Raw genomic sequence first — 26,086 nt, 5'->3', positions numbered from 1 at the left:
TAAATTGTAACAACTTTGGGGAATAGTTAGGTAATATGTTAAAATTTAAATGGCAAGTACCCTTTAACCTAGCAATTCCATTTCTAGGTCTCTGTCTTTAAGACATAGTCACATCTACACAAAATGATTTCAATAATGTTCAGCCTGTCTGTAATACTGAAAAATCAGAAACAACCTAAATGGCCTTCGATAGGGAAATGTTTAAACTGTACATCTGTACTCTTGGAATACTGTGTAGCAGTTCAAACATCGAAAAACCTTCCAGGTATTTTCAAGTTTTTAAAACAGGTATTTCCCTGTTATGTAAATACAGAAATACTATATTGCCATTGACACGTTCATATGTTTGTATATAAACTCATTTCTAAAGATGTTGAAGAATAATAGCAAACTGATAACTGGTTTCCTCTGAGAGAAGATGACTGAAAGGAAAGTTGAAGGAAGACAAGTACTGTTGATGTTAATGACTTTGTGAACACATTTATGTAATTTTAAGGGGATTATTAATAACATGGAGAGGTCAGGTGAGAAGAACATGAGGGTTTTTTTGGACTCTGTAAATTCAGAGAGAATTGTTCGCCTAATAGCAGTTCTGCAGGATGATAGATGCCAGGGTTATCCCTTTGAGAATTAATAGGAAAGTGAATTAATTCAAGTTTCTGTGTTAGTAATTAAATTGGAGAATGATACAAGTTGATAAAATATGTATTAAGGTCAGGGAGGGAGAGTAGAAGCTTGTGTTAGGCTAAGGGACAGTTGTGAGAAAGGAGAAGCTGAATATCCTGAGCCTTGAGAGATGGTCCCTGCAAAGGTAGAGACAGAACTGTTGATGGATCCTGTACACATGAATTGGAGAAGGGGCAAGTTAGAAAGTTGAGGAAAAAAAAAAAAAAAAAAGAAAGTTGAGGAAATTCAGAGTAATGCCTTCTTAACTGAGAGCAAGTGTGTGGGACACAAGGGGATAAAGTTGCCGCTGGTAAGAATGCAAGGGAGACCTAATTAGTACTCCTTGGGATTTCTAGGGAGGCTATGATGTTGAATACCACGAACTTAACAGGACCATTCTTTTTTTAACTTTATTCAATTATGGTTGATAAAAGACCATTCTTTTTAAATTTGTTACATTTTCCTCCAGAACTTAACCGTAGAAAAATTGGTAGTTAGACAAATTAAGGGTTGGAGTTTTGCAGAGAAAGAACAAAGGGCAAACAATTAGAGTAACGTAAGTGATTGACCATGTTCGCAGAGGTTGGCAAAATACAGCCTGTGGGCCATTGTACCACAGCCATACCCACTCCTTTGAGTATTGCCTACAGTAGCATTTATGCTGCAGTGGCATGGCTGAGTAGTTGTGACCAAAACTGTCATTGGAAAGCTGGAAACGTTTTCTGCAGAAAACATTTGCTGACCTTGAATTGTACAATAGGAGTGAAGCCAGCCGGGTGTATATGGGCAGGTCAGGACTAGAAGTCATTGTGAAACTAAGCAGCAAGTATCAGGTTGAGAAATCTAGAGGCTAAAAATTTAGGAGTGGACTCAAAGATATAACTGGATCTCAGTGATAATAGCTTTGGGGAAGGGATGGAGCAGTGATGTGGAGGCTGAAATTCATCAGAGTTGAAAATCATAAATGCATTAGATGCTGTAACAGAGAAGAAATAAAAGGATACCTTTAAAAAATGACAGACAGGTAACCTACCAATATAAAGAATTTAATCCACTTAACTAAGATCTTTCTAGATGGTTTCCTGATGCATGTATATTGTTAATTCAGCTGTACTCCTACTATATAAAACACTGAAAATATTTGCACGCTAGTTTATTTTCTGCTGTATTAACACTTACTAAAACTACTCATTTGCTGTAGAATTCTACATGGTGAATGAACCATTGGTGGTTAGCATGTACTGTTCAAGGCTACATGTAGCTCTTTGTCCATAGCACAGATTTCTTCATTATCCAAAGAGAGAATGTTCTTGGATTTTTAAATCTACTTTTGTTTTCCCTTTTCACTATAGGTATATGAAAATTATCCTGCTTATGACTTAACTGAAAGAAAAGAGTTCATAAAAACAACTGTTAAAGAGGTAACTATCCAGCTTTCCCAGTTTTGATCATTTTGGACTCACAAGACACAAGAAATTACGTGTAAACACTGCATATTTTTCAAAATATTTATGTCACTAAATATTTGTAGCTCAAATTTTCCTCAAAATAGATAGGAAAAGATAGTAATTTTCATCCCCATTTTAGAGCTTAAAAATAGAACATTAGTGACAAAACTTGGCCTCAGATGAAGATACGGGCTCAGTGTACATGGGCAGGCAGTCAGCTCCAAGGAGCTCACGCGACCACTTGAGCACATGGTCCTTCCTGTCCACCAGTTAAAGGCAGGAGAAAATCAACAGTAGCTGTAGTCTTCTATTGATCCCAGCTGATTTCCCAAGGTCACAGTAGTAAGGTAGAAGTTAAAAAATAAAGGGAGGTTTTGATTTATGTGTACCACATTCTCTTTTGTTACAGCTGATTTCTTGAGAAAGGACAGAGACAGATGACCCATGCCCATGGAGCTAAAGATCTGATTTATATACCATTATACCAGCAAAGAGAATGTATTTCCTTTTCTAAATCTTTGCAAGCGTTGTTGGTAGAACTTCCTGCTGACCTTTTTATCTTGAGTGTTAGGTGAATTGCGTTTGCCGTTTTAAATTGCATTTTTATGCAGTTTTTAGTTTAAATTTTTGCATGGCTACAGTAATTGTCCCTTGCTTTTATAGTTGTATTTTGTACATTTTGGATTTCTTTATATAAGACTATAGATTCTTGAATTGTTGTAGTTTTTAGTGTATGTGCGCAATATTAGCTTAAGTCATACTTTTAATCAGGTAGAACAGAAACTATGGTAATTGGCATTTATACATGCAGAGACTGTTGCAGTATTTAGTAGATAAAATATTTTGAATACACGTCTGTCAGTGTTAAAACCAGTGGCGGTGTGTTCATCATGTTAAAAATATATGAGCTTCAGCAGCCCAGATTACTAAATTGGAACTTCTCTCCTGCATGTATATATATGTCAAAATTGTCAGCATGACAGGAGTGACAGATGTTATTTTTGTATTTTTAAAAACGAATTTGTTGTATATAAAGTTTTTTTATTTCTTTTGTGCAGATCAATTTTTAAACTCATATAAGTAGGTAGGTATCTTTACAGTTATAAACTATGAAATGACAGTGTTCAACCAGATGGTATGATGGAGCAGTGACAGTCAGAATTCAGTGAAGAAAACACTGAAGCAATAGATAGTTAGTTCTCTGCTTTGCCTCGAAGTGTCATCAGTTTATAGTTTTAGTGTTAACTCTGCAAGTGTCTGTAGATACATTTTATATTAAGGGTAGACCAAAATCAACACATCAAAACTTCAAAAATTGGGGGGATCTGAATCAAGTAGAAGCACATTTGGCTTCAAATAAATATACTGATTTTTAACTGCTTTTGCCCACATAAAAAGCTGGTATTTACAGGAAACGTGGCCACCTTTATAATTATGGTTGAAAGTATCAAGTGTAATGCCAGAAGATGATAATGTATAGACAGTAGTGGGTATCTGACAAAGTATTTTTCAAAGGTGATGGACTTATTTCTAACGTTAAAGAAACGTAACATATTCACAGAATCAGGGGTGTTAAATTTTGGCCAGTCAGGATTCTAGGTGATCAACACATGGACCACTCCTGAATGAGACTAATTTTGTCTTTTGATTGTGTTAATAAATTTATTAAATAATCTCTGAATTTTAAAACTGCTGCTTATGTGAGAATTAGGCCCTTGATGAACCACTGAGTGTTTAAAATATCTTTGCATCATAGTACAGAAATTTATAAAAATATGTTGACTGCTAACAGGTATTTTCACAGGTTTGACTTGTTTCTTGATAGTTATTAAGACATTAAAGAAAGGTTGAAATAAACAACTAAATGAGACTTAAGAACTGGCCTTTGGTTTTAAATACTTGATTTGTTCCTATAAACCTTGTCAATAAAAACAATAAATCAACACCTCTGTCTCTTTGCATTTGCTATTTTAACATGTATTTCAGAGTACAGATTTTTTTTTTTAATGGATTTATTAGCCTTGTAGCCCATATAATTTGGAGTGGTTATTGCTGATAATTGGTCGCTTTTACTTTGAAAAAATACAAAGAAATTGGGATAGGGGAAGCTTGTGCTCTCACAAAAAACTAAGTTGATCAGAGTTAACTTATCTGTGATCATTCACTTGAAAAGCATACACAGTAATGCCTATGACCTGCACAGTCTAAAGAGGTTTGGAGGTTGAAGGGATTGAGCTGGTGTGTGTAAAAGACTGTGGTGAGGGTGTTTCTGCTGAGGAGTGTGTATTCATCACTACAGTGCACAGTGTATTTGAAAAACACGTTTTATTAAGCAGTTTACACAATCAGTTGTTCACAGTCGGCAGTTAAAACACATACATATTCACTGCTATTAAAATCTTCAGGCAGCAGTGAAAAACATACTCAAATAAGAAAAAAAAAGTACCGTGGCTCCTTAAAGAACAAGTGATGTCACTTGAGACAGGAAATGAGGGGTTTTTTTAAAATACACATTTACCATACTTTAGGTAGGTCTCCCCCCTTGTTTGCTTACAGCACTATACAAGTTTAAGTGCCCAGAAACCAAAGTAATGATGGACTGTGAACCATTTGAACATAAAGTGTTTTGCATTTACCACTTGACACATGCTATTTGAACATTGTAATACAGGAAATGCTTGAAGCAGAATATTTCCCAGTCAGTACCAATGACTTCCATTAGATAACCCTAAATATCAACCTTTTCCTGTTAACTTTGAAACCAATTTACTGCTTTTTTCTTTCTTTCAGTTGTATCGTACTTCTTGGGGTGGGGGGTGTCTAAGCTCTTTCTAAAGTTCACCATATATTCTTTGCATAAAATACAATTTCTACTTACAACTTGACTTTAAATTTTAAAAATACCTAATGTTTTGAAAAGTGGTTCCGTGGTTCCAAAGTCATTTTGAGTCCTTTTTTAAGCTGACCAACGTACTGAAAGAATTCTTCAAAGACTTTTTAAAACAAAAGCACTTAAGTTACCCATATTTCTAACCTGTAAACTGACGTTTCTTGGCAAGATGGGCATCCTGAAGACCCTGAAATCAGTGTTTATTTGTCATGAGTGAAAGAAGGAAAAAGAAAATATTTACTATGTTCTCAGGCTTTTAAGATATGGCTTATAAAATGTGTAATATGTATCCCAGGATATTTCACATTTTTTTGCAGTTTTCCAGTGGACCTGCCTATGGAATACTGAAAACATAATTCTATAAAAAATATTCCTAGAGACTTAAATCAGTTATTTTAAAAAGAGGCAGTAGGGAGAGACTTTTATTAAATTATTCTGACAAGACCCTTATGCTAGTGGTTGCCAAAGTTAAGGCTATTTAAAATGTGCCATCTGCACAAACATGGCTCTAAGAAAAATAGCCATATTCTGAGTCTAAAGTATGAAGACCACACAATCTCTTCTCCATTCTCAATGATACCACACCTGTACTGTTGAATTGAAAATTTTGCCAATGAGTGCACAGATCTGTTTTATTATAAAAGATACCTGAATTTAAATTTCTTTTGAATACCTAATGGGAGGAAATACATACAATATAAAATAAAGGTTTTATTTACCTTGGAAGAGTTTGTACTGTATCCAAAAAGGGAAGATTTCTATCTAAATTTAAGTAAAAGTCAATATTAGATCTATATAAAAATCTTAAGGCTCATTGGCAAAGATACTGATAAATTGTCACAGAAGTACATGGCTTTGTTTTTTTTTAATGATTCCTGCTTGACTTGGTTTTTCAATGTCAGAAAATTGGCCAGCCAAAAAAAAAGTCAGATTTCAAGGGAATCTCTTAACCATGGAAGAATCATATCCAAGGTCTTAACTGAAGGTTATATTCTGCCTTACTCAAATTGGAACATTTAGCACTAGTCAGACCAATGGAAAATGCTATTAAATATAAGTGCTTAAAAAGGATTCTTGTAACCCATGCTTTCAGAATGGTAAAAACTGGTTTATATTACCATACCACCTTAGAACATTCAAGTTTTGCTACCTAGAGAGGATTGTTTGATTTTATCAAAGTGAGGTCTAACATGTTTTTCAAACCTTTCCATTTGGGATACAGAAGAAAGCTGCATCCAGACAAATTCGATTTAAAATGCTGCAATCTTGCTTGCTTCTCGAACACCACTCAGATATGCCCCTGTAACAGTCTGTGGGAAATGCCTATTTGTTGCCTGTTTAAAAAAAAACAAAATTATAATTCGAGATCATGTATAAGAAATCTAGATGACTATCAAAATATAATACGAACTTAAACTTTTCTCCCATCCTCCTAAAATGTTGCCCCTCCTGTGTCCTCACAGGAACACTCGACTCACCCATCACAGCACCTGAACATTTCTGGCTTAGCTCACTGTGTTTCACCAAATTCATTCTACACAGTCAGCACTCGTGTGAAGTACTGTGTGACATTCATGAAGGTATTATGTATGCCAGGTACTGGAGTTAAGAATAATGAGTAAGACACAGCCCCCTCCCATCAGACAATCACAAGAAGTGAATCAGTTCATCCTTGGCTGGAGTTTTGCTGGATGGCTATTAACAAGAAGAGGTGTAACAAACACAGAAGGGAAAGAAAAGGTGAGGACTATCAACAGAGAACCTCACCTGCAAGGAGGGTATAGTGGGAAGAGAATAAGCAAACCAGGACAGGAAAGTTAGGCTTGGATTTACAGGTGTTAGGTATTTTCTGTTGGAAAATTCCATGGACAGAGAAGCCTGGCATATATAGTCCATGAGGTCACGAAGAGTCGGACGTGACTGAAGCGACGAGCACGCATGCAACCAAGACAAAATCTGGGATGTGATTATGGGAGAAGAGTAGCTAAAATGTTGTCAAGTAGGTCATAGAAATGGAGAAGGCAATGGCACCCCACTCCAGTACTCTTGCCTGGAAAATCCCATGGACGGAGGAGCCTGGTAGGCTGCAGTCCATGGGGTCGCTAGGAGTCGGACATGACTGAGCGACTTACTTTCACTTTTCACTCTCATGTATTGGAGAAGGAAATGGCAACCCACTCCAGTGTTCTTGCCTGGAGAATCCCAGGGACGGGGGAGCCTGGTGGGCTGCCGTCTATGGGGTCGCACAGAGTCGGACACGACTGAAGCGACTTAGCAGCAGCAGCAGCAGGTCATAGAAAAGGGAATATAAGAAACACGAAGTTCCATGTGAATTTAGGTTACATGTTACCCAAACTGATAGCTGGCATGAAATGGAGAAACATCCTGGTGCCAAAGACTTTAATAAGTGGGAGGATGATCAGGAGGTCAGGGGGCACCATTACTCAGGGGAAAAGAGTAGCAGAGTAATAGAAACCTCAAAAGAAATGGGTTTTATAAGAAGTACTTAGTTGCTTCAGTCGTGTCTGACTTTTCAACCCTTTGGACTAGCCCGCCAGGCTCCTCTGTCCATGGGATTCTCCAGGCAAGAGTAATGGAGTGAGTGCCATGCCCTCCTCCAGGGGATCTTTCTGACCCAGGAATTGAACTCAGGTGTCCTGCACTGCAGGCAAATTCTTTACCACTGAACCACTGGGGAAGCCCTTTTATAAGAAGCTGAGGTAGCAACTGGAGAAGACTCTTGAGAGTCCCTTGGACTGCAAGGAGATCCAACTAGTCCATTCTGAAGGAAATCAGTCCTGAATATTCACTGAAAGGACTGATGCCGAAGCTGAAACTCCAATACTTTGGCCTCCTGACGTGAAGAACTGACTCATTGGAAAAGACCCTGATGTTGGGGAAAATTGAAGGCAGGAGGAGAAGGGGACGACAGAGGATGAGACGCCTGGATGGACCGACTCAATGGACATGAGTTTGAGTAAACTCTGGGAGTTGGTGACGGACAAGGAAGGCTGGCGTGCTGCAGGCCATGGGGTCGCAAAGAGTCAGACACGACTAAGCAACTCAACTGAGGTAGCAATGGTATCAAAGCAGCAAAGAAAAGTCAAAACTTCTAAAGCCCGTTCATGGCCCTTTGGCCCTATTAGGGCCATCTTTTGGAAGCAGTTGACAGTTGTGGCCTGGAATGCAACCATTACGTTCTGTTCCTACAAAGTTGGCGCTTTATAGCCCAAAGAGAAAATCAAAGTCAGCTGGTTTTAAAATGATATTCTTTTGTAATAATTCAAAAACCCTGAAAAGAAAATATTAAAAACACTATTTTAGATGAATCGAGGAGAACTGTATAACCTAAATGGTATTAGGGTATGAATACAGATGAAAAGAGTGCTGAGAATTTACTCTATTTTGATGAACTGGATGGATGTTGGGGGTGGGGAATAGCAAAAGCAAACTAATTCAACCCCAGAAATCTTTTTTATCATAATTTCAACAATAAGTACTGAAAAGAGAGATCTAGGAAGTATGAACCCCAACCCTGGGAAGTGGTAAGGAGGAATCCTGGGAGGATACATCTGCAGGAGTCCCCAAGATAAACTAGAGCAAAGAGAAGATGTCAGGAAAGGGGGTTTCAAGGAATGGAACCTACAGGTTGTCTACCAAGTGGGGAGGCTTGTGACTTCCCTGGTGGTCCAGTGGTTCGGTTCAGTTCAGTGTCTCAGTCGTGTCTGACTCTTTGCAACCCCAAGAATCGCAGCATGCCAGGCCTCCCTGTCCATCACCAACTCCCGGAGTTCACTCAGACTCACGTCCACTGAGTCAGTCAGTGATGCCATCCAGCCATCTCATCCTCGGTCGTCCCCTTCTCCTCCTGCCCCCAATCCCTCCCAGCATCAGAGTCTTTTCCAATGAGTCAACTCTTCGCATAAGGGGTCCAGTGGTTAGGATTCTGCAATTCTGCGTTTCCATTGCAGGGGGCATGAGCTGGATCCCTGGTTGGGGAATTAAGATTCCTAGGCATGGCTCAACAACAACAGAAAAAAGTGGGGAGGTTTAAGAAGCAGTATAAAAAGAGTTATGGAGAAGGAAATGGCAACCCACTCCAGTATTCTTGCCTGGAGAATTCCACAGACAAGGGGAGCCTGATGGGCTGCTGTCCATGGGGTCACACAGTCAGACATGACTGAAGCAACTTAGCAGCAGCAACATAAAAAGAGTTAAGCTAATGAAAGAAGAGGCTACTATGACTGAGGAGGAAACAGCTGTGTAAGAAAAAAATCAGCAGTCGCCTTCCTGGCTCAGCAGTAAGCAACCACATCATATAAGCACTGACACTAATTTAAAATTAAATTGTGAAGTAAACAGAGAGGGAAGAGATGAAACAGGCTAAGTCTTTAACCTGACAGGAAGTCTGGAGGTAATGTCTTAACTTCTTAAATCCAAAGACAACAATGTAAAAATCTTAAGGCATGAAGTAAACTCCAGAAGAAAACAGCAGAAACAGTTAAAAATGGCTGCTCAGGGAATTTGAGGAGGATATTGTCAGGGTACCTGCCATTCGTTGCCATAAGACTTTTGACGGTATTTGGTGTTGCTTTTAAACTCTAAACACAGACCACCTAAAAGCAAGTGATCCAAATGAAAGTAATCGGGGTCAGAGTGATGAAACCCACCTCGCCAGCAAAAAAGATGGTTCCTTGTATTTCCTCAGCAAGGATGTCATAGGCCTCACCGCTGCCCCCCGTCTTCACGAAGCTGTACGCCATCTGGATCCAGGGGTCTGTGCTCCAGCGGGTGACAAAGTACTTGGTGGGATCTGGGACCTCCTGTGTCAAGCAGAAGGGATCGGAAGGGACTTGGACTGGATGCAACCCACCCGTTCTAAGATTATAGGCCTCCCTCCATCCAGAAAGCGAGTTAATCCCTGTGGCATTCTGGGACAGCAGTTCCCAGTACGACCCTCCTGCCTGCCTGTTGCTCTGCCCAAGCCTCTGTATGTGTCTCTTCCTCTGTCGCTCCCCCATCTTTCTGACGTTCCCCAACACCCACGTCTCCTCACTTCAACACCTTGTCCTTCTGCCAGAGACAATTTCCCCACCTACCAGAGGTCATCACCAAAGGCTAAGAGTCCAGGCATTCCTCTTCCCTGGGGCTTCCCTGGCGGCTCAGACAGTAAAGAATCTGCCTGCCAATGCAGGAGACCCAGGTTCGATCCCTGGGTTGGGAAGATCCCCTGAAGGAGGGCACGGCAGCCCACTCCAGTACTCTTGCCTGGGGAGTTCCATGGACAGAGGAGCCTGGCGGGCTACAGTCCATGGGGTTGCTAAGAGTCGGACATGACTGAGCGACTGACACACACACACGTTCCCCTTCTCATCACCTGGAATGCGCTGGACCAGAGGAGGAGAGGGACGGGCAGGGTCTGAGGACCTCTGACTGGAATTCTCAACAGGCTTCTCCACAGAACAGCTACACCGGTCATGTTTCACTCTAAGTTTCAGATAATTCTGTAGGCTGACCACTGCCAAGCGCCACCATGAAACAGATTTCTGTACAAACTGTGTGCTAAGTTCCCAATAATTTGGAAACGAATTTTGAGACAAAGTCCCAGGTGAGGGACTACTGTGAGAGAGAACTGTACCATGTAAAATAAGCAATACCCCGAGGGCCCCCTCTTTCTAATGTACATTATGTCATTTCTCTTCTTTCTACTTCTGCTCCTTTACTGGGAAAAGATATACATCATGCCATTTATAAATCTCCAGAGATGGTGAGATTTAGTAAACTGGCGAATAGAAAGTATCTTGAGCTTCTTGGAGAAAACGGAAAGAGACTAGCAGTGGGGGGTGCAAGAAAATTTTGGACAAGGTCCCTTTGAATGGAAGACTGCTGTCAAAGCTTGCGAGGGTTTGGGAACAGGATACCCAAATATAGGATCTGTGGAAAATGCTGCGTCTTTTCCCTCTTGAGGAGAGAAAGGGGATGTGCATGCGTGATGTGAAGGAAAAAAAGGAAGAGAGTGTAAAAGGAGGAATGGGGTACTATTATAAGCTTCACTGTGTCCCCCTACTCAAATTCAGATGACGAAACCCTAACCCGCAGGACCTCAGAAGGCAAGTCTATTTGAGATAGGAGTTCGATGAGGTAAGTCAATGGTAAGGACTTTGATGAGGTCACTCAGGTGGGCCTTACTCCAGGATGCCAAGTGCCCTTCTAAGAAGAGAGGATTTGAACACAGACAGACGTGAGACCACACGAGGACACGGGGGAAGCGGCCTTCTGTGAGCCAAGGAGGGAGGCCTCGGGAGAAACGACCCCCCACCCCAACCCCTCAATCTGGTGTCTAGCCTCCTTAATTGTGAGACAGTGAATTTTTGTTGCTTGGACTACCCAGTCTGGGGCAGTCTGTCGTGGTGGCCCGAGTAAACTAATGCTTAAGAGGAAAGTTGGGGCTTCCCTGGTGACTCAGATAGATGGTAAAGAACCTGCCTGCAATGTGGGAGACCCAGGTTCAATCCCTGGGTCAGGAAGATCCCCTGGAGGAGGGCACAGCAACCCATTCCAGTATTCTTGCCTGGAGAATTCCATGGACAGAGGAGCCTAGCGGGCTGCAGGCCATGGGGTTGCAAAGGGTTGGACACGGCCAAGCAACTAACACTTGGATATTAAGAGAGAGGAAGACTGTGGCCCATTGCCCTGAGCCCCTTCGTACTCGGTACGAACGGATGTTTGGGGCCCGCGCCACTCTGAAGAGCACGGGAAGTCAGCGGCAAGCGTGTTTCTCTCTCCAAAGGGCGTGTGTCTGACCTGCTCCTTGAAGAGCTCGCGCAGGGTGGCCATGCACTGCTGCAGCACCTGCTTGTCCTCCAGGGTCCGGATGGCCGCCACCGCTTCCCCCGCGATCACCGACATCAGCACGCTGTGCTGCTTCTGGACATGTGACGGGGAAAAGCACTTTACAGGCCGGGCTTTGGGGACCCAAGTCTCCAGATGCACGGGTCGAAGCACTGGGTTGGCCAAAAAGTTCGTTCGGGTGTTTCCAGCCAATCTCATGCCAAACCCAAATGACCTTTTGGCCAACGCAACAGACATGGCCCTCATCCTCACAGGACACGGGTCATCATTTCCTACTGTCTTGTGGCCCAGGCCACCCACCTTCATCTACGCATTTTATTGTTCCCTGCTGGAAAAACTCCAGAAGTCATGTACGTATCAAACCCCTAGGTTCTCTTGGCTTTTCCCTTCTAAGAACTTGTTTTAGAAGAAATGGAATGAGACTGAGAAGGGAACTCTGCACGTAAAATAATGGGGGGGGGGGAAGCCCCTCTTGAACAATAAGGACATTCTGCTCTTGGCTCCCATATGGAACCTTTGAAGATAAATTGTCTTGGGACAAATGTGCCGGAGGAAAAACAACTGTGAAGCTTTGGCAGGACATCAGCACAACCATCACTTTCTAGCCCCGGCGGTCCTCTCCTTGGTCCTCCTCCCCCAACCAATCACGTCTAGTGAATCCCACATCCGCCCTCGTGTGGGCCAATCATACCTGCCCCTCTCCCCCCAGAGGACCCTTGGGGAGTATATTTCAAGTACCATTCATTACTGTGCTATCACCAACTCACCCTAAGAGGAATTTGGAAGAATTCTTCCACTTCCATGGCAACGAATTCATTTCCCAGGGACCAACATTAATACTTTAAGAAAATATGAGAGACACAGGGGCTCCTTCCCTACAGGGGAACATGCCCTGCAAGTGACCCCCAGCATACAAACAGACATCCAGAGTGTCCACAATGTCCATTAGTTCCTGGGCTTGACACGGGAGTAATTACCAAACCAAATTCTAAACTGTTAACAAGGGAATTCAAACCATGTTCTAACACCCATGACTTTACCTGGGGATCCATGTCATAGAACACGGCAAAAAGCCCTCGCTTGCTGGCACTAGGAGGAACGTGACCAAAAAAGTCAGCCCCTTGAACTTTACTGTCCCAAAACCTATAAGGAAATTGCAAGGCAATCTGGAAAGCAAGCAAGGGAAAGGTGGTTATTAAGAGTTCACTGAAATCAAAAGTGTGGCAATCTCTAAGAAGCCACCCATAGCTCTTAAATACTTATGTTTAAAAAAAAAAAAAGATGTTCCAAAAAACTCAAACATACTCCCTTTCCATTCTTCTATCCTTTGTTCTCTCTGTGAACATCTGTTTTTTAATGCCATTCAGTCCTGTCCTCCCACGGATAATGGTGGGACCCACTGACAACCTCTAGGCTAATCCGAAGATGCAGAGCACTGCTGAGACTTAGTCTTGAAGCTTATGTTCAGGAGATAAAAGTCTTACTACTCATAGGTCTGTTGGTACCTACTGCAGCATTGGCAGATTCTGCTAAAGCAGTTTTTCAAGGAAAAGGAATAAAACACTCTGCTCATTGGGGCTAATTAGTGAAGAGTATGAGGGGTTCCCTGGTAGCTCAGTAGGTAAAGAATCTGCCTGTAGTGCAAGAGACCTGGATCTGATCCCTGGGTCAGGAAGATCTTCTGGAGAAGGAAATGGCAACCCACTCCAGTATTCTTGCCTAGAGAATCCCATGGACAGAGGAGTCTGGTAGGCTATAGTCCACAGGGGTGGCAAGAGTCAGACATGACTTAGCAACTAAACTACTATTACGACTACTACTAGTGAAGGGTAGATATGGAAAGCAGGGGGGAAAAAAAGAATTGCTTATTTATATTCCCAGTTCAAACCCTGAATAATGAAAAGTCTTTCTCCTGAATCAAAACTTGCAGAGCTCAGTCCGCTCTGCTCTTTTTGTTTTGATGATATCCTTCTGTATTCTTCCGGAACAATTACTCAAAGGAAAAGGAAGTCTTCGAATGTGATGTGGATTCAAAAATCACCTGTTTCCCAATACCAGAGGTTTGAGGATCCCTGTCATCTGATACTCATCTCTCTAGTTGCCAGGCTTAAGTAATTCAGTCACCTTTTCAATGATGCCTGCTCCTAAGCTGTTGATGGCCTTCATCTTCTTGTCTGACAACGGTGGATTAAACTGAATGGCACCTTTCTGCAGTAAAGCCAGTGGCACAGTGACTAACACCTGTGGGAGAAATAATGAACCGTTTACATTTTGTCAAGTGTTTATCAATGTGCTCTGTTGGGCTGGAAATCTTTGACTTATCAGCTGGGGTAACTTCCAATTGAAACTGTGTGATGCCGTGCTGACGACTAAAAATATCTGCTTTCATCATTTCAGAGCAGGCTTTTTGAATCACAGCCTGAAACTCCACTCTAATTTCTCTAAAAGCCAGAATACAAAGAAAAAGAGCAAATGGGCCGGGTCAGGGTCAGGGAGAGGGTGACCCAGCAGGGTTAGCACACCTGGCATGTTGTCCTGAGCCACAAGCTGACTTGCAATTTTATAAGGCCTGTGAGTGTCAGTCACTCAGTCAGGTCGAGTCTATGCAACCACACAGACTTTAGCCCACCAGGCTTCTCTGTCCATGGGATTCTCCAGACAAGAATACTGGAGTGGGCTGTCATGCCCTTCTCCAGGGGATCTTCCCAACCCAGGGATTAAACCCAGGTCTCCTGCACTGCAGGCAGACTCTCTACCATCTGAGCCACAAGTTCAGTTCAGTTCAGTCGCTCAGTCATGTCCGACTCTTTGCGACCCCATGAGTTGCAGCACGCCAGGCCTCCCTGTCCATCACCAACTTCCAGAGTTCACTAAAACTCATGTCCATCGAGTTGGTGATGCCATCCAGCCATCTCATCCTCTGTCGTCCCCTTTCCTCCTGCCCCCAATCCCTCCCAGCATCAGGGTCTTTTCCAATGAGTCAATTCTTCACAAGAGGTGGCTAAAGTATTGGAGTTTCAGCTTCAGCCACAAGAGAAGCCTACAATTTTATAAGGTAGTATTTAAAAAAATTTTTTTACCTTCAGGAGGAATATTAGATATTGGCCTGATTCTCACCTGGGGAATCACAAATACGGATGCTACTGACAAGTGGTTTTCAACTCTGGTCACATGTTGGAATCACTTGGGAAGCTTTAAAAACATGACCAGACCAGTTCAGCAAGAACCTATGTTGGGTGGGGCTTTGTAACCTTTCTTGTTAAGCACCTCCCAGGTGATTCTACCCAGAGAGGGAAATGGCAACCCACTCCAGTATTCTTGCCTGGAAAACCCCATGGACAGAGGAGCCTTGTGGGTTACAGTCTATGGGGTCGCAAAGAGTCGGACATGACTTAGTGACTAAACCAGCACCACAGGTGATTCAGAGACGCAGCCAGGGCTGAGAACTACTGCTAGTCCAAAGTCTATATAACCAATACTCACTACCTAGCTAGTTAATGGCAGGAACAATATGAGGAATTATCCATCCCCCCCGGAATTATACACTACCCCATCTTTCCCATTTGACATGCAAACCGTCATTTCTGTGTGAATACCAAGGACTATGAAATATTTTTAGTTAACTGAAAAGCATAAAACACAGCTAGTCTAGGAACTGGTGACAGTTCATCAGTTTTTGGTTAACACTTCAGACATAATAGATCGATGGGGTTTATTAGGCCTCCTCCACCCTCAAAACTTTGTTTTCTAACACTACAGAAATCTCAGTGTGATTTCATATATTACATTACAGCACCTTTCACAGTCTGCCTACTAAAGCTGTTTACAAAAAATTCAAATGATGTAAAAGTACTTCTGCCAGTTTCAAGATAAAAACACAGAGTGTTCTCGATCTGAAAAAAGGTTCTGTGGTACAAAAACAAAGACACCACCCACTCAGAAACCACTGAATTAAACAAAGGAAAATAGGTTGCTAAAACGCAGGACTTCTCAGAGCCTTTAATATGCTCTTATTTAACCTGAAACACAGACTCATATATCATACTTTACAAACTTATTTGGCCAAAGAATTTCTTTCCTTGTTCAACTCTCAGAACTAATGCAGCACTACCCAGAATTCCATCTGCCATGAATCTATATGCTGGTCAAATAATTAAATCCGATTTGTACATCCATACACAACTAGTGGAGATACAGAATTCTTCAGAGGTCAAATAAGGTTTCAGGGAGATGGCTAAAGGCAAACTGCTTGGTGGAAAAGCCTGGTCTCCCTCACTCCCAGGCCCCTGGCAGCACGCAGTGGAAGCACAGTGCTTACCTTCTGTGCTGTACACACTGTTCCATCGGTAGTGGTAACTTGCACTTCATCTCCAGAATAGTCAATACTCTGTACCTGCTCAAGAAAAGCCATTATGGAAAACATAATGAGGGATGGAACCACACGATCCGGGGTCCTCTCCAATTCTTTTATGATGGGAGTTTACATTTCCAAGGCTATGGGGAACTACTTCCTGGCATTCGAAGAACTAAACAGTTATCACTTCCTCCAGGGAACTCTCACTCAGTCATTAAAATTTATAAACACTATGTCAGAATATGCAAAAATCTTTATAACATCGTGTAAGGTGAAATACAGACATATATATGTAATTGCCTCTATGATTATAACCACGTACAACATGATTTCATAGAAATGTATATTTGAAGGGAAAATTTAAGTGTGAAAAGAACCGCACTGGATCAGGGAGGTGGTGAGCAACCCGAACGCTTGATTATTAATCAAAGTGCATCTCAGTCACTATTGTTTCCAACAATAGCAGCGACCTAATCGACAAGGATAGTGCAACTGATCATAGTATCAAAAAGTACCTGCAGACACTGGCTGAACATCAAAGCAGGCGCCTGTCTGCTATGTAATCTACAAATCCCAAACTTCACATGCTCCAAACGCCACCAAACCTGAGCCACCCACCGCCGTGGACACTCACGGGAGACCTGAGCCGGATGTCCAGTCCCTCAGCCAGTTTTTCTAAGATGACGGAGTATCCGGGAGTGAGGAGGGTGTGGTCACCGGCAAACTGGGCAAAGAATTCATTGTGGTCCCAGGAGCGAGCAGACACCTGGGAAACACCAGGAGAGGTTGGAAAACAAGAGACGGTGGAAAAGCTGCGGCTGCACCTAAGGGACGAGGAAGAGGAGCCCAGGGTGGGGAAAGCCATCCCAGGCAGGGGGACAGAGGGTGAAACAGGAAGGGAGCGGGGGTGATGGACGAGCAGCTAGAACCAGGTGGGTACTGCTCCAGGTGAAGGAAATTGCTCAGTAATGCACAGGAAAGCTTATTTTAGAACAAAATGTAGATATGATTTGGCCATGGGTACCACTCCCTGACAAAAAGATGTATTATACATCAACAACACTGGAAAAGGAGAATTCTATGAGAGGAGACCCGCATCTGATCAACTCCATATAGAAATATGCCACCTAGATGTCTTCGACATGGAAATTCCATAGAAGCTGAAATGCAGCATGATTTTAGAAAAGTGTTATTCCAATTGCAAAGAATCACCGAATGCAAACATCAGTTGTTGTCCCTCCCCCACCCCTACCAAAGAGGATAATTAAGTCGGGGATCATCCACAGAACCGTGATTCAACATGCAGCATATCCAAGTTGCATGATCAGAGCTGGTGACATGAATTGAAAAGTGAAAGTTAGTTGTTCAGTCATGTTCAACTCTTTGCAATGCCCTGGACTGTCACCCGTCAGGCTCCATGTAACTCTCCAGGCAAGAACACTGGAGTGGGTAGCCATTTCCTTCTCTAAGGGATCTTCCTGACCTAGGCAATTTTAAATTTATTTTAGCAAGACAAACAGATCCTAATTGCAAAGATGCTCTATTCTGGCTTCTTAAGAGCAGTGTTTTCAGCTCCCAGTTGCACAGGCACGCCTTGAGCGCCCCCTGAAGAGGGCAGTGGACAGACACAAGCCTGTGACCCCTGCCCCTCAGCACAACAGCCTTCCTGTATTCAGGTTTATAGCGTGAGCATCTTCACAGAAATAATGCTTTGCAGAAATAATGCTTCTTTAAAGCTTCTGCTGCTTTAGAGAATTTGTTTCAAAACCACCATGGGATTTGTATACTCTAAAGCCGTGGTTCTGGGACTTTTAAGCAACAGACCCATTGATCCCCGTTATCCAGACCATCATGGGCTCAACATTTCAATATGGAAACACACACAGAGAAACAAGCATGTTCAAAGCCCACCTGATGAAGGTTGCTGCCACAGGCATATTCCAGGTTACTGAGATGGAACTGAAGCACCTGCTCCTCTAGCTCACTGAACTGGATTCCAGACTCTTTGATAAAAGCTTTGTAGATCTCCTCTATCTTTTCTGCAATGGGAATGGAGCAAAGCAAAAAAAAAAAAGTTTGGACATTATGGTCCAATTCCTTATCCTTTGTGCTCCACCTCCTTCAACCCGCAAGGCCTCAAACTTTGGAAGATCTTTCCCAGGTGGTCCCGGGGGAAAGGGTCAATGTCTTGACAAGGTTGGTTTCTCTCAGGAGAGAGAAGCTATCTTAATGGGGAACGAAGCTATGAGGGTCCTATGTCTTCAACCCTGTTTCATTTTTGCTTAGTGGAGAACCAATTTTTTCTTTTGCTTGAGATAAAGGAAAAGTAACCTCCGTATATATAAATACAGACAGAGAATTCCCATTCCGTTTCCGCTCCTACTGAACCACCTTAAAGTCAAGTTCTTTAACAGCTCTCCTTGACCAAAAGATCTATCATAGACTAATAACTGGCTATCGTTTCTCGCAAACATTCCAAATATTCCACCATGGACTTTCACGAAGGTAACTCTCTGGCTCAACACCTTTAATTACTGGTTCTCCATTGCCTATGTAATAAATTCCAAAACCCACAGCCAGACAGAGTGAGCACATTTTTAGCCTTTCCAAAGACAGCAAACCCCACCTGCCCACTCACTCAATCTTTTCCGGGTAAATGCCAACCCTGCAACATCTGCTACTACCATGCTTCTCCTTGGAACACCCTCCCCCGGTACCCCAGGCCCATCCATCCTTTATAGACTAGCACTACCAGCCTCAGGAATCGCTCCCTTGGTTATCAACACCCAGCACTTATCTATCCCATTCAACTAGAACTTTCAACTACATATACACATCCTGGTGTTATCATTCTGATGATTGTCTTAGATTCCTTTTGTGGGGAGGTGGAGGGGGAAAAGGCTTGTGCCTGACAAATATCTCAGCAAAAATGACTTCTTTATAATGTTCCCAGTGATGACAACCATCCGACGGAGACACGGCAGACTCAAAGCTTCTATAAGGTATTCTGCACATGCTTGACTAGAAACAGAACTGGATACCAGTTAACTTTTTTTCTGACAACTGAAGGTTCTCATTAATATGTTCCATTCTTATGCTAGACTGCTGTATGGAGATGTCCACGGCACCTTTGGGCTGCGCTCTTGTTCCTAGACCTCTGGGTTTTTTCCACTTTCAGTACCTTCTCATACCAGTGCCATCCTTGTCTCCCACTCTGCAGTTTCTGTTTTTCTTTAGGTTTCGTAAAGGTGTGGGAAGCATCAAGATTGCTAAACTAGTACATAAAATTAAAGTAGAAGCAGGCTGAGAGAAGCCTTAATATGATTTCTACGTAAATAACATTTTAAAGCTTTAGTCCATTTGGTTTGTGAAATTCACTCTAGCTTCTAACTAACTTATACTTTTGTCTTTTGAGCCAAATCTAATAAAGTGAGAGCTCAGACAGCTGAGAAACCACTAGGCAGGCTCTAATGTAACCTCATGTAGAGATGGGGGCATTATTACTAAAGCTTTTCAAAAAAATATATCACTATGATAAAACAACTACTTATAGAGTAAATACGGTTGGTCCTCCCTTAATAACTTATTTTAAGTAAAGCCAAAACAACATTATTAATTTCTGCAGACGATGATCCTGAAAGAATCGTAAAGAGAACGCCGCCCAGCAACTATCACACAAACACTAAGCAAATTCTGAGAACATCCTGCAAGTCTGCCTAGTCGCTGTCTTCCAGAAAATTCAACAACTTGCCACTTGGTCCGGACACTGCCACATTTGGCTAAATGATCCTAGTCAACCCCAGGACGTTTCTAAAAATGTTCTGTTATGGTTTGTCTGTCAACACTTTTACTAAGGGTGGTTAGAAAGTGGGTCGGTCTCAGAGGTGAAGAATTGAGGTCATGGGGGTGGGGTGGGATGAGAGGATTAAAAGAAGAGACAGACAATCCCTGCTGAGAAATTTACCCCACACAGAACCCTCACACAGAAACACAAAGTTGAAGCCAATTAACACCCTGACAGTTAAGTTGAAATGCTCACAATGTAAGCGACTCCAATATGCTCCCGAGAATTACAAATGAATACACTCAGGTCATGAAATCATAGGTTAAATAAATATCAATTTAAGAAGCAATACAGTAAGACCGCAGCTGGCGCCCTCAGGGAAATGAGCTGTTACTGTTAGGTTTTCTAGAGGGTTGTGGTGAATATGGTCCATTTGGTACCAAAGCCTAAAAGTATTGAATTAAAATTCTTAAATTATAATACAGAGTCTTGCATTCTTAAACAAAATATATATATTAAAAAAATCTTAACCTTCTGTCTGAAAAAGGAAAAGAAATCCTGGCACATCGAAACTCTTATCTAGAAAAGTTATATGGTGGCTAGTTATTCACATAGAGCTTATCACATGCTTTCTTAAAAGCAAGCTCTTCTGGGAAACTGAAAATTAAACATTTATGTGATTTTTTAAAAACATTGGCTATTGTGTGAAGTAAGCTGTGTGTGTATGTGCACGCATGCACACACACACATCTAAAGGTCCCTGAGGCAGTTTTGCTCCCCTTTGCAGAATGGCCAGTCCAAAAGGGATGCTCCGAAAGACTATTCTCATTGGGTCCACCCAGGCTTGTGGATGAATGATGCTACCGCTGATCAAGCTTAGGTTAGAATGAGACTCAGATGGAACAATCAGAACACCATTCTCCCCATACCTCCTAAAGGGACATCTTGGAGCTGAGTCTTATCCTTCCTCCACTCAGAGACCACATCCAAGAGAGCATTAAAATGAAAATCCATGCGCTTGTCAATAGTGGGGTCAGTTATTCTTCCACCTTCCTGAATTAAGTCACATCTTTCTCCAAACTTATGCATGCTGATGCCAAGCTTCAAAATAATAAGAATAAGAAGGTGAAAAGTTTTCCCTGGAAAAAATAGGTACAGGTTCTAAGCTGCAATCAGACAGAGCTCTCGTGGAGCAAAGGGTCAGTCAGGATCTCTTAAAAATACAGACTGATCAGGGCATGGCTGCAAAGGCAGACAGCGAAAAACCAGCATGGCACCAGAGAATGGAATGGTGCCAACAACAGCTTCCAGGCCATGCCCTCCACCAAGATTTATCCATGCTTCAGATGCTAGTGCTGCGCACCGCCCCTCCCTGCTCTGACACCCTCTCTCCTCTGTGGAGTCTCACGGGAAAGAGCACACAAACGCACAGACACTCACAGAAGCTGAGGCTGAACTGACTGTCAATCAATAGTTCACAAAAAGCCTTGGTCTTCAAAGAAATCAGGTAGGGTTGCCCAACGAGAGACAGGAAGCCCAATTAATTCTCAGATAAACAATGAATACTTTTTTTTTTTAAGTATAAACAGGTCCCAGATAGTGAATGCAAAATATTCCATGTGATCCTGGGACATACTTATATCAAAAAAATTATTGGTGTTTATCTGAAAGTCAAATTTAAATTGGCATTCTGTATTTTTGTTTGCTTAATCTGGCAACCCTACAGCAATAAGCTAATTAAGTGGCCTGCAAATTAACACACAAATAGAATTACAGACCGAGGCGGGGGAGGGGGGATTAAGTCTTCCAGTTCCACCTTCGGAGAAAGGAAGAACTGTACTTGTTCTTATTTACTTTTCAGAGGGGATGAGGGGCAACAAATCATTCTGGGTTTATTACATGTTATCTAGAGGCATATTAATACTGCACACAAGCAAACTGAGACCATCTTTTGTTCACCTACAGTACAAATCTTAAAGAAACTCACTTGTTCACACATGAGTGCTACTGGGTTGTTAACACAGCCGTTGACAATCTGGGCTCCTCGTCCCACCGTGACACCTGTGAAAGACTTATCATCCCATACTCGGCCTCCAATTCTGTCTTTGGCCTCCAGGACAGTCACCTAAAAAGACAGACAATCGGAGAGGCTGAAGAAGATGGAACAGTCATCCCAAATGCAGTACAAAGGTAAAGTGACACAGTAAGATGAGTTTTGCATCTAGTTAATATATTATATTATTAGAAAAACGACTTTAAAAAGAGGGCAGTGTGTCAAGGATCTAGCAATTCCATTCCTGGGCGTCTCTCTGGACAAAATTATAATTCAAAAAGATACACGCATCCCCATGTCTGTAGCAGCACTATTCACAATAGCCAAGATGTGGAAACAGCCTAAGTGGCCTTCGATAAATGAATGGAAAAAGAAGATGCAGTGTGTGTATACGTACACACACACACACACACACACACACACTGGATGCAGTGTGTATATATGTACACACACACACACACACACACACACACACACAGAGGAATACTATTCAGCCACAAAAAAAAACAAAATACTGCCATTCGCAGCAGCATGGATGGACCCAGAGATGATCATACTAAGTGAAGTGAGTCAGAAAGAGAAAGACAAATACCCCATGATATCACTTATACGTGGGATCTATGACAAATGAACATATCTGCAAAACAGAAACAGACCAAAAAAAAAATCACATGTGATTCTAAGCACGACCCCATGGGCTTGGCCAGCACAGACTGGTCCCACAGCCAGATTACTTTATCTCCTCCAAATTTCTGATGCTGGAGGCGGGGGAGCTGCTCTCAGGTGGACAGCCCTGTGCCTTGAAGAGTGACTCTGCCCTTGGTTGCAGAAGCTGAAAATGGGAAGCCTCTTCAGTCCAGAAGCAGCCCTTTCACTTCTGGAGCCCCAGGAACACTCCTTCAGATGGCTCCAGGAGGCTCCCTGAGCTAAGCATCTCTGAGGTTACTCAGAGGAATCTATGTCCTAACCAGGAGGGGTGGTTTCCCCAGAGAAAGGGGAGAACAACAGAGGTCCCCTGAATATTCTTCTTCCTTGGACCTAAATTCCTTATTCTCTCAAACTAGAAAAGGCTACAACTCGTGACTCTCCACCTTCTTTCTGACTTCAGATGAACCTAGAACCATCCATTTCTAGTTTCTTTTTTCATTTATAAGAGGAAGGCTGAATGTTAAAGAAATGTCCTCCTTCCCCGAGTTTGGCTAGAAATAACTTTTTTTTTAATCGAAATATAGTTGACTTACAATGCTTCTGGTGTACCACAAAGTGATTCAGTTATACATATAAATACATATGTATACATACAGGTTTTTTTTCAGGAATAACTTTCCCTGTAACATAATGTGAGTTTCCCAAGCAAAAAACACGTAAGAAACGTTGGTCCTAATATCTATTGCTGAAATATACATACGGCCAATTAAAATATCTCACAGCTTAATACCTCTTAGACAATAATTTGAAATGCAAACACACTTCCTATAAACTCAACTCAGATTCTCCCGTTTTTGTCAGTAGTATATATAGAATCCAAGACATAGATCTTGCATTCCACCAAAAAGAAAACCTCTGAGGCATAACCACTGAAAACTTTCTCATTTCTGAAACTCCGCCAGCAGAGAAGATGCTGTGAAAAATGTTGATTCTTTTAGCCACACAGAGCACGGAGAAAGACTAATTCAATTCTACCAAATTGATTTTCACGTTTGGTTTAATGGAAAACCAAAGTCCTTGCAAAACAAGTTTTTAAAAAATAGAGAATGAGTCAGACCTAGGAAGTCCCAGAAATCTGGGAGACTTGAATGAATCTAATAGAAATTAGATACTGAATTGCACAATTTTTTTGTAATCAACTCTATTTTGGCTAATTTTTAACAAGTAGAATAAGGCAACACACTAAATAAAAAGAAAGAATATAGCTAGCTAGCGGGAAGCTGCTATATAACAAAAGGAGCCCAGTTAGGTGCGTTGTGATGACTTAGAGATGTGGGGGGAAGGGAGGTCCAGAGGGAGGGAATATGTATGTATAATTATGGCTGATACTCATCATTGTACGGCAGAAACCAAGACACACAAAATAAAGGATTTCTAAAATTAATAAAAATAAAATGCATTTTGATATGAAAATAAGGAAGAGTTATCTTTCCTTGGGGAAGAAGGCTACCCCAAATATGGTAGTTTAGTCGCTAAGTCATGTCCGATTCTTGCGACCCCACGGACATTATAATGTATGCGGTATTCTTTGCTAAAATCAGGAACTAGTTTCCCAGTCTTAGAAAATTTGGACCAAAGGAGCAGTTAACCATCTGTTTTTGCCTCCATGTCCCCCAGGTCTTACCTTAATTCCAAAGTTATGCAGTTGCCTAGCAGCTGCTAATCCAGCTGGACCAGCCCCAATAATGATGACTGATTTCTTTACGAAAAGAAAAAAAGAAACAAAAATCCAATTAGAGCAATGAAAAAAAATGTACTAGAAGGAGCCAACTGCCAAGCAATGTTAGTTCATCTGTATTTCTTTGCTGTCCCATTTGTAGAAAGTTATTTTCCTAAAGAACACATCAGTACTTGTCCTAAGCCATCCACCCTTTCCTCTTTTCTACTGTCAAGGAGAACAGTAATTTATATTCCTTCCCCTGAAGAAACGCAAAATCTACAAAAGTCTCACTAAAGCTTTTACAGCGATAATGTGAGTTTTACTTGTATTATTAACGTACAATCATGTATCATGACCGTCGGTAGCAGCGCTGCTAGAGTTACGGTCACCTACGTTGTGGTAATCTTTAGGCAGAAGATGCTGGTCAGGGCCAACGCTGAGCACTCCTGTGTTGATGAGACCTTTCCTCGTCATAAAATAAAGTATCCTCTCCACCTCCTGAACGCATCGAATGCGCACGAGACCCCGGACGATGATGTGAGGAATACATTTCTGAGGAGTAAGAGCTTCCTGTGTTTGGAAATAAAACCAGATTGTTAAACTAACTAACCGAAAACAAGTCTTGGTTCCTCAAAAAGGGAAAACATAGAATGAACCATATGACCCAACAATTCTATTCCCATCTATGTACTGGAAAGAGCTCAACGCATGGCAGCATTATTTGAACTGCCAAAAGGTAGGAATGATCCAAGCGTCCATCAGTGGATGACAGTATAAAGCAAAAGGTGGTCTGTCCATACACGGAATATGATTTGGTCATAAAAAGAAATGGAGAACTGACACACGCTGCAACAGGGAAGAACCTTGAAAACGTCATGCTAAGTAAAGAAGCTAGTTACCAAAGGCCACATGTTACATGATTCCATTTATGTGAAACACCCACAATAGGCACATTTTACAGAGACAGGAAGTAGGCAGTGCTGTGCTTAGTCGCTCAGTCATGTCCAACTCTGTGCGACCCCATGGACTGTAGCCTGCCAGGCTCCTGTGTCCATGGAATTCTCTAGGCAAGAATACTGGAGTGGGTTGCCATGCCCTCCTCCAGGGGATCTTCCCAACCCAGGGATTGAACCCAGGTCTCCCACACTGCAGGCGGATTCTTTAACCATCTGAGCTATCAGGGAAGCCCAAGAACACTGCAGTGGGTAGCCTATCCCTCCCGCAGGGGAACTTCCTGGCCTAGAAATTGACCCGGGGTCTCCTGCATCACAGGCAGATTCTTTACCAGCTGAGCTACCAGGCAAGCCCAGAAAGTAGGCTAGGGTTGCCAGAAGCTGGGGGAAGAAAGGAGTGGGGACTCACTATTTAATGGGTGTGGGGTTTCCTCTTGGAGTAATGAAAAAGTTCTGGAACTGCACAGAACTGATGGTTATACAACACTGTATATGTACTTAAGGCCACTGAATTGCACATTTTACAATGGTTAAAATGGTAAAAATGATAAATCTCACGTGCACGTTTTGTGTGGTGTGTTAGTGCTCAGTTGCGTCCGACTCTTTGAGACCCCATGAACTGCAGCCCACCAGGCTCCTCTGTCCATGGAATTTTCCAGGCAAGAATACTGGAGTGGACTGCCACTCTCTTCTCCAGGGGATCTTCCCAACCCAGGGA

The 26,086-nt window shown here is 42.2% G+C and overlaps 2 protein-coding genes across 5 annotated transcripts in view; one reads left to right on the top strand and one right to left on the bottom strand.

The window, feature by feature from the left end:
* DEK (DEK proto-oncogene) overlaps window positions 1-4,057 on the top strand; it is a 28,111-nt gene extending 24,054 nt beyond the window's left edge. For all 4 annotated transcript variants that reach the window (XM_040249342.1, XM_040249341.1, XM_040249344.1 and 1 more), the window contains 2 exons: window positions 2,019-2,087; window positions 2,524-4,057. In XM_040249342.1, coding sequence (XP_040105276.1) covers window positions 2,019-2,087; window positions 2,524-2,535 — 81 coding nt within the window. In that variant the 3' untranslated portion in view covers window positions 2,536-4,057. The remainder of the gene's footprint in view (window positions 1-2,018; window positions 2,088-2,523) is intronic.
* A 367-nt stretch (window positions 4,058-4,424) lies between these two features.
* KDM1B (lysine demethylase 1B) overlaps window positions 4,425-26,086 on the bottom strand; it is a 42,660-nt gene continuing 20,998 nt past the window's right edge. Inside the window, exons 11-22 of the mRNA XM_040249336.1 lie at window positions 24,809-24,985; window positions 24,380-24,454; window positions 21,982-22,119; window positions 20,924-21,095; window positions 18,122-18,249; window positions 16,845-16,976; window positions 16,175-16,249; window positions 13,981-14,097; window positions 12,897-13,022; window positions 11,809-11,931; window positions 9,675-9,827; window positions 4,425-6,338 (exon numbers count right to left, since the gene is read on the bottom strand). Coding sequence (XP_040105270.1) covers window positions 6,255-6,338; window positions 9,675-9,827; window positions 11,809-11,931; window positions 12,897-13,022; window positions 13,981-14,097; window positions 16,175-16,249; window positions 16,845-16,976; window positions 18,122-18,249; window positions 20,924-21,095; window positions 21,982-22,119; window positions 24,380-24,454; window positions 24,809-24,985 — 1,500 coding nt within the window. The 3' untranslated portion in view covers window positions 4,425-6,254. The remainder of the gene's footprint in view (window positions 6,339-9,674; window positions 9,828-11,808; window positions 11,932-12,896; window positions 13,023-13,980; window positions 14,098-16,174; window positions 16,250-16,844; window positions 16,977-18,121; window positions 18,250-20,923; window positions 21,096-21,981; window positions 22,120-24,379; window positions 24,455-24,808; window positions 24,986-26,086) is intronic.

Source organism: Oryx dammah, unplaced genomic scaffold (genome assembly GCF_014754425.2).
Source record: "Oryx dammah isolate SB20612 unplaced genomic scaffold, SCBI_Odam_1.1 HiC_scaffold_11, whole genome shotgun sequence".
NCBI lineage: Eukaryota > Metazoa > Chordata > Mammalia > Artiodactyla > Bovidae > Oryx > Oryx dammah.
Note: the sequence above shows the minus strand (reverse complement) of the source record. Positions and strands in the feature narration are given on the sequence as shown.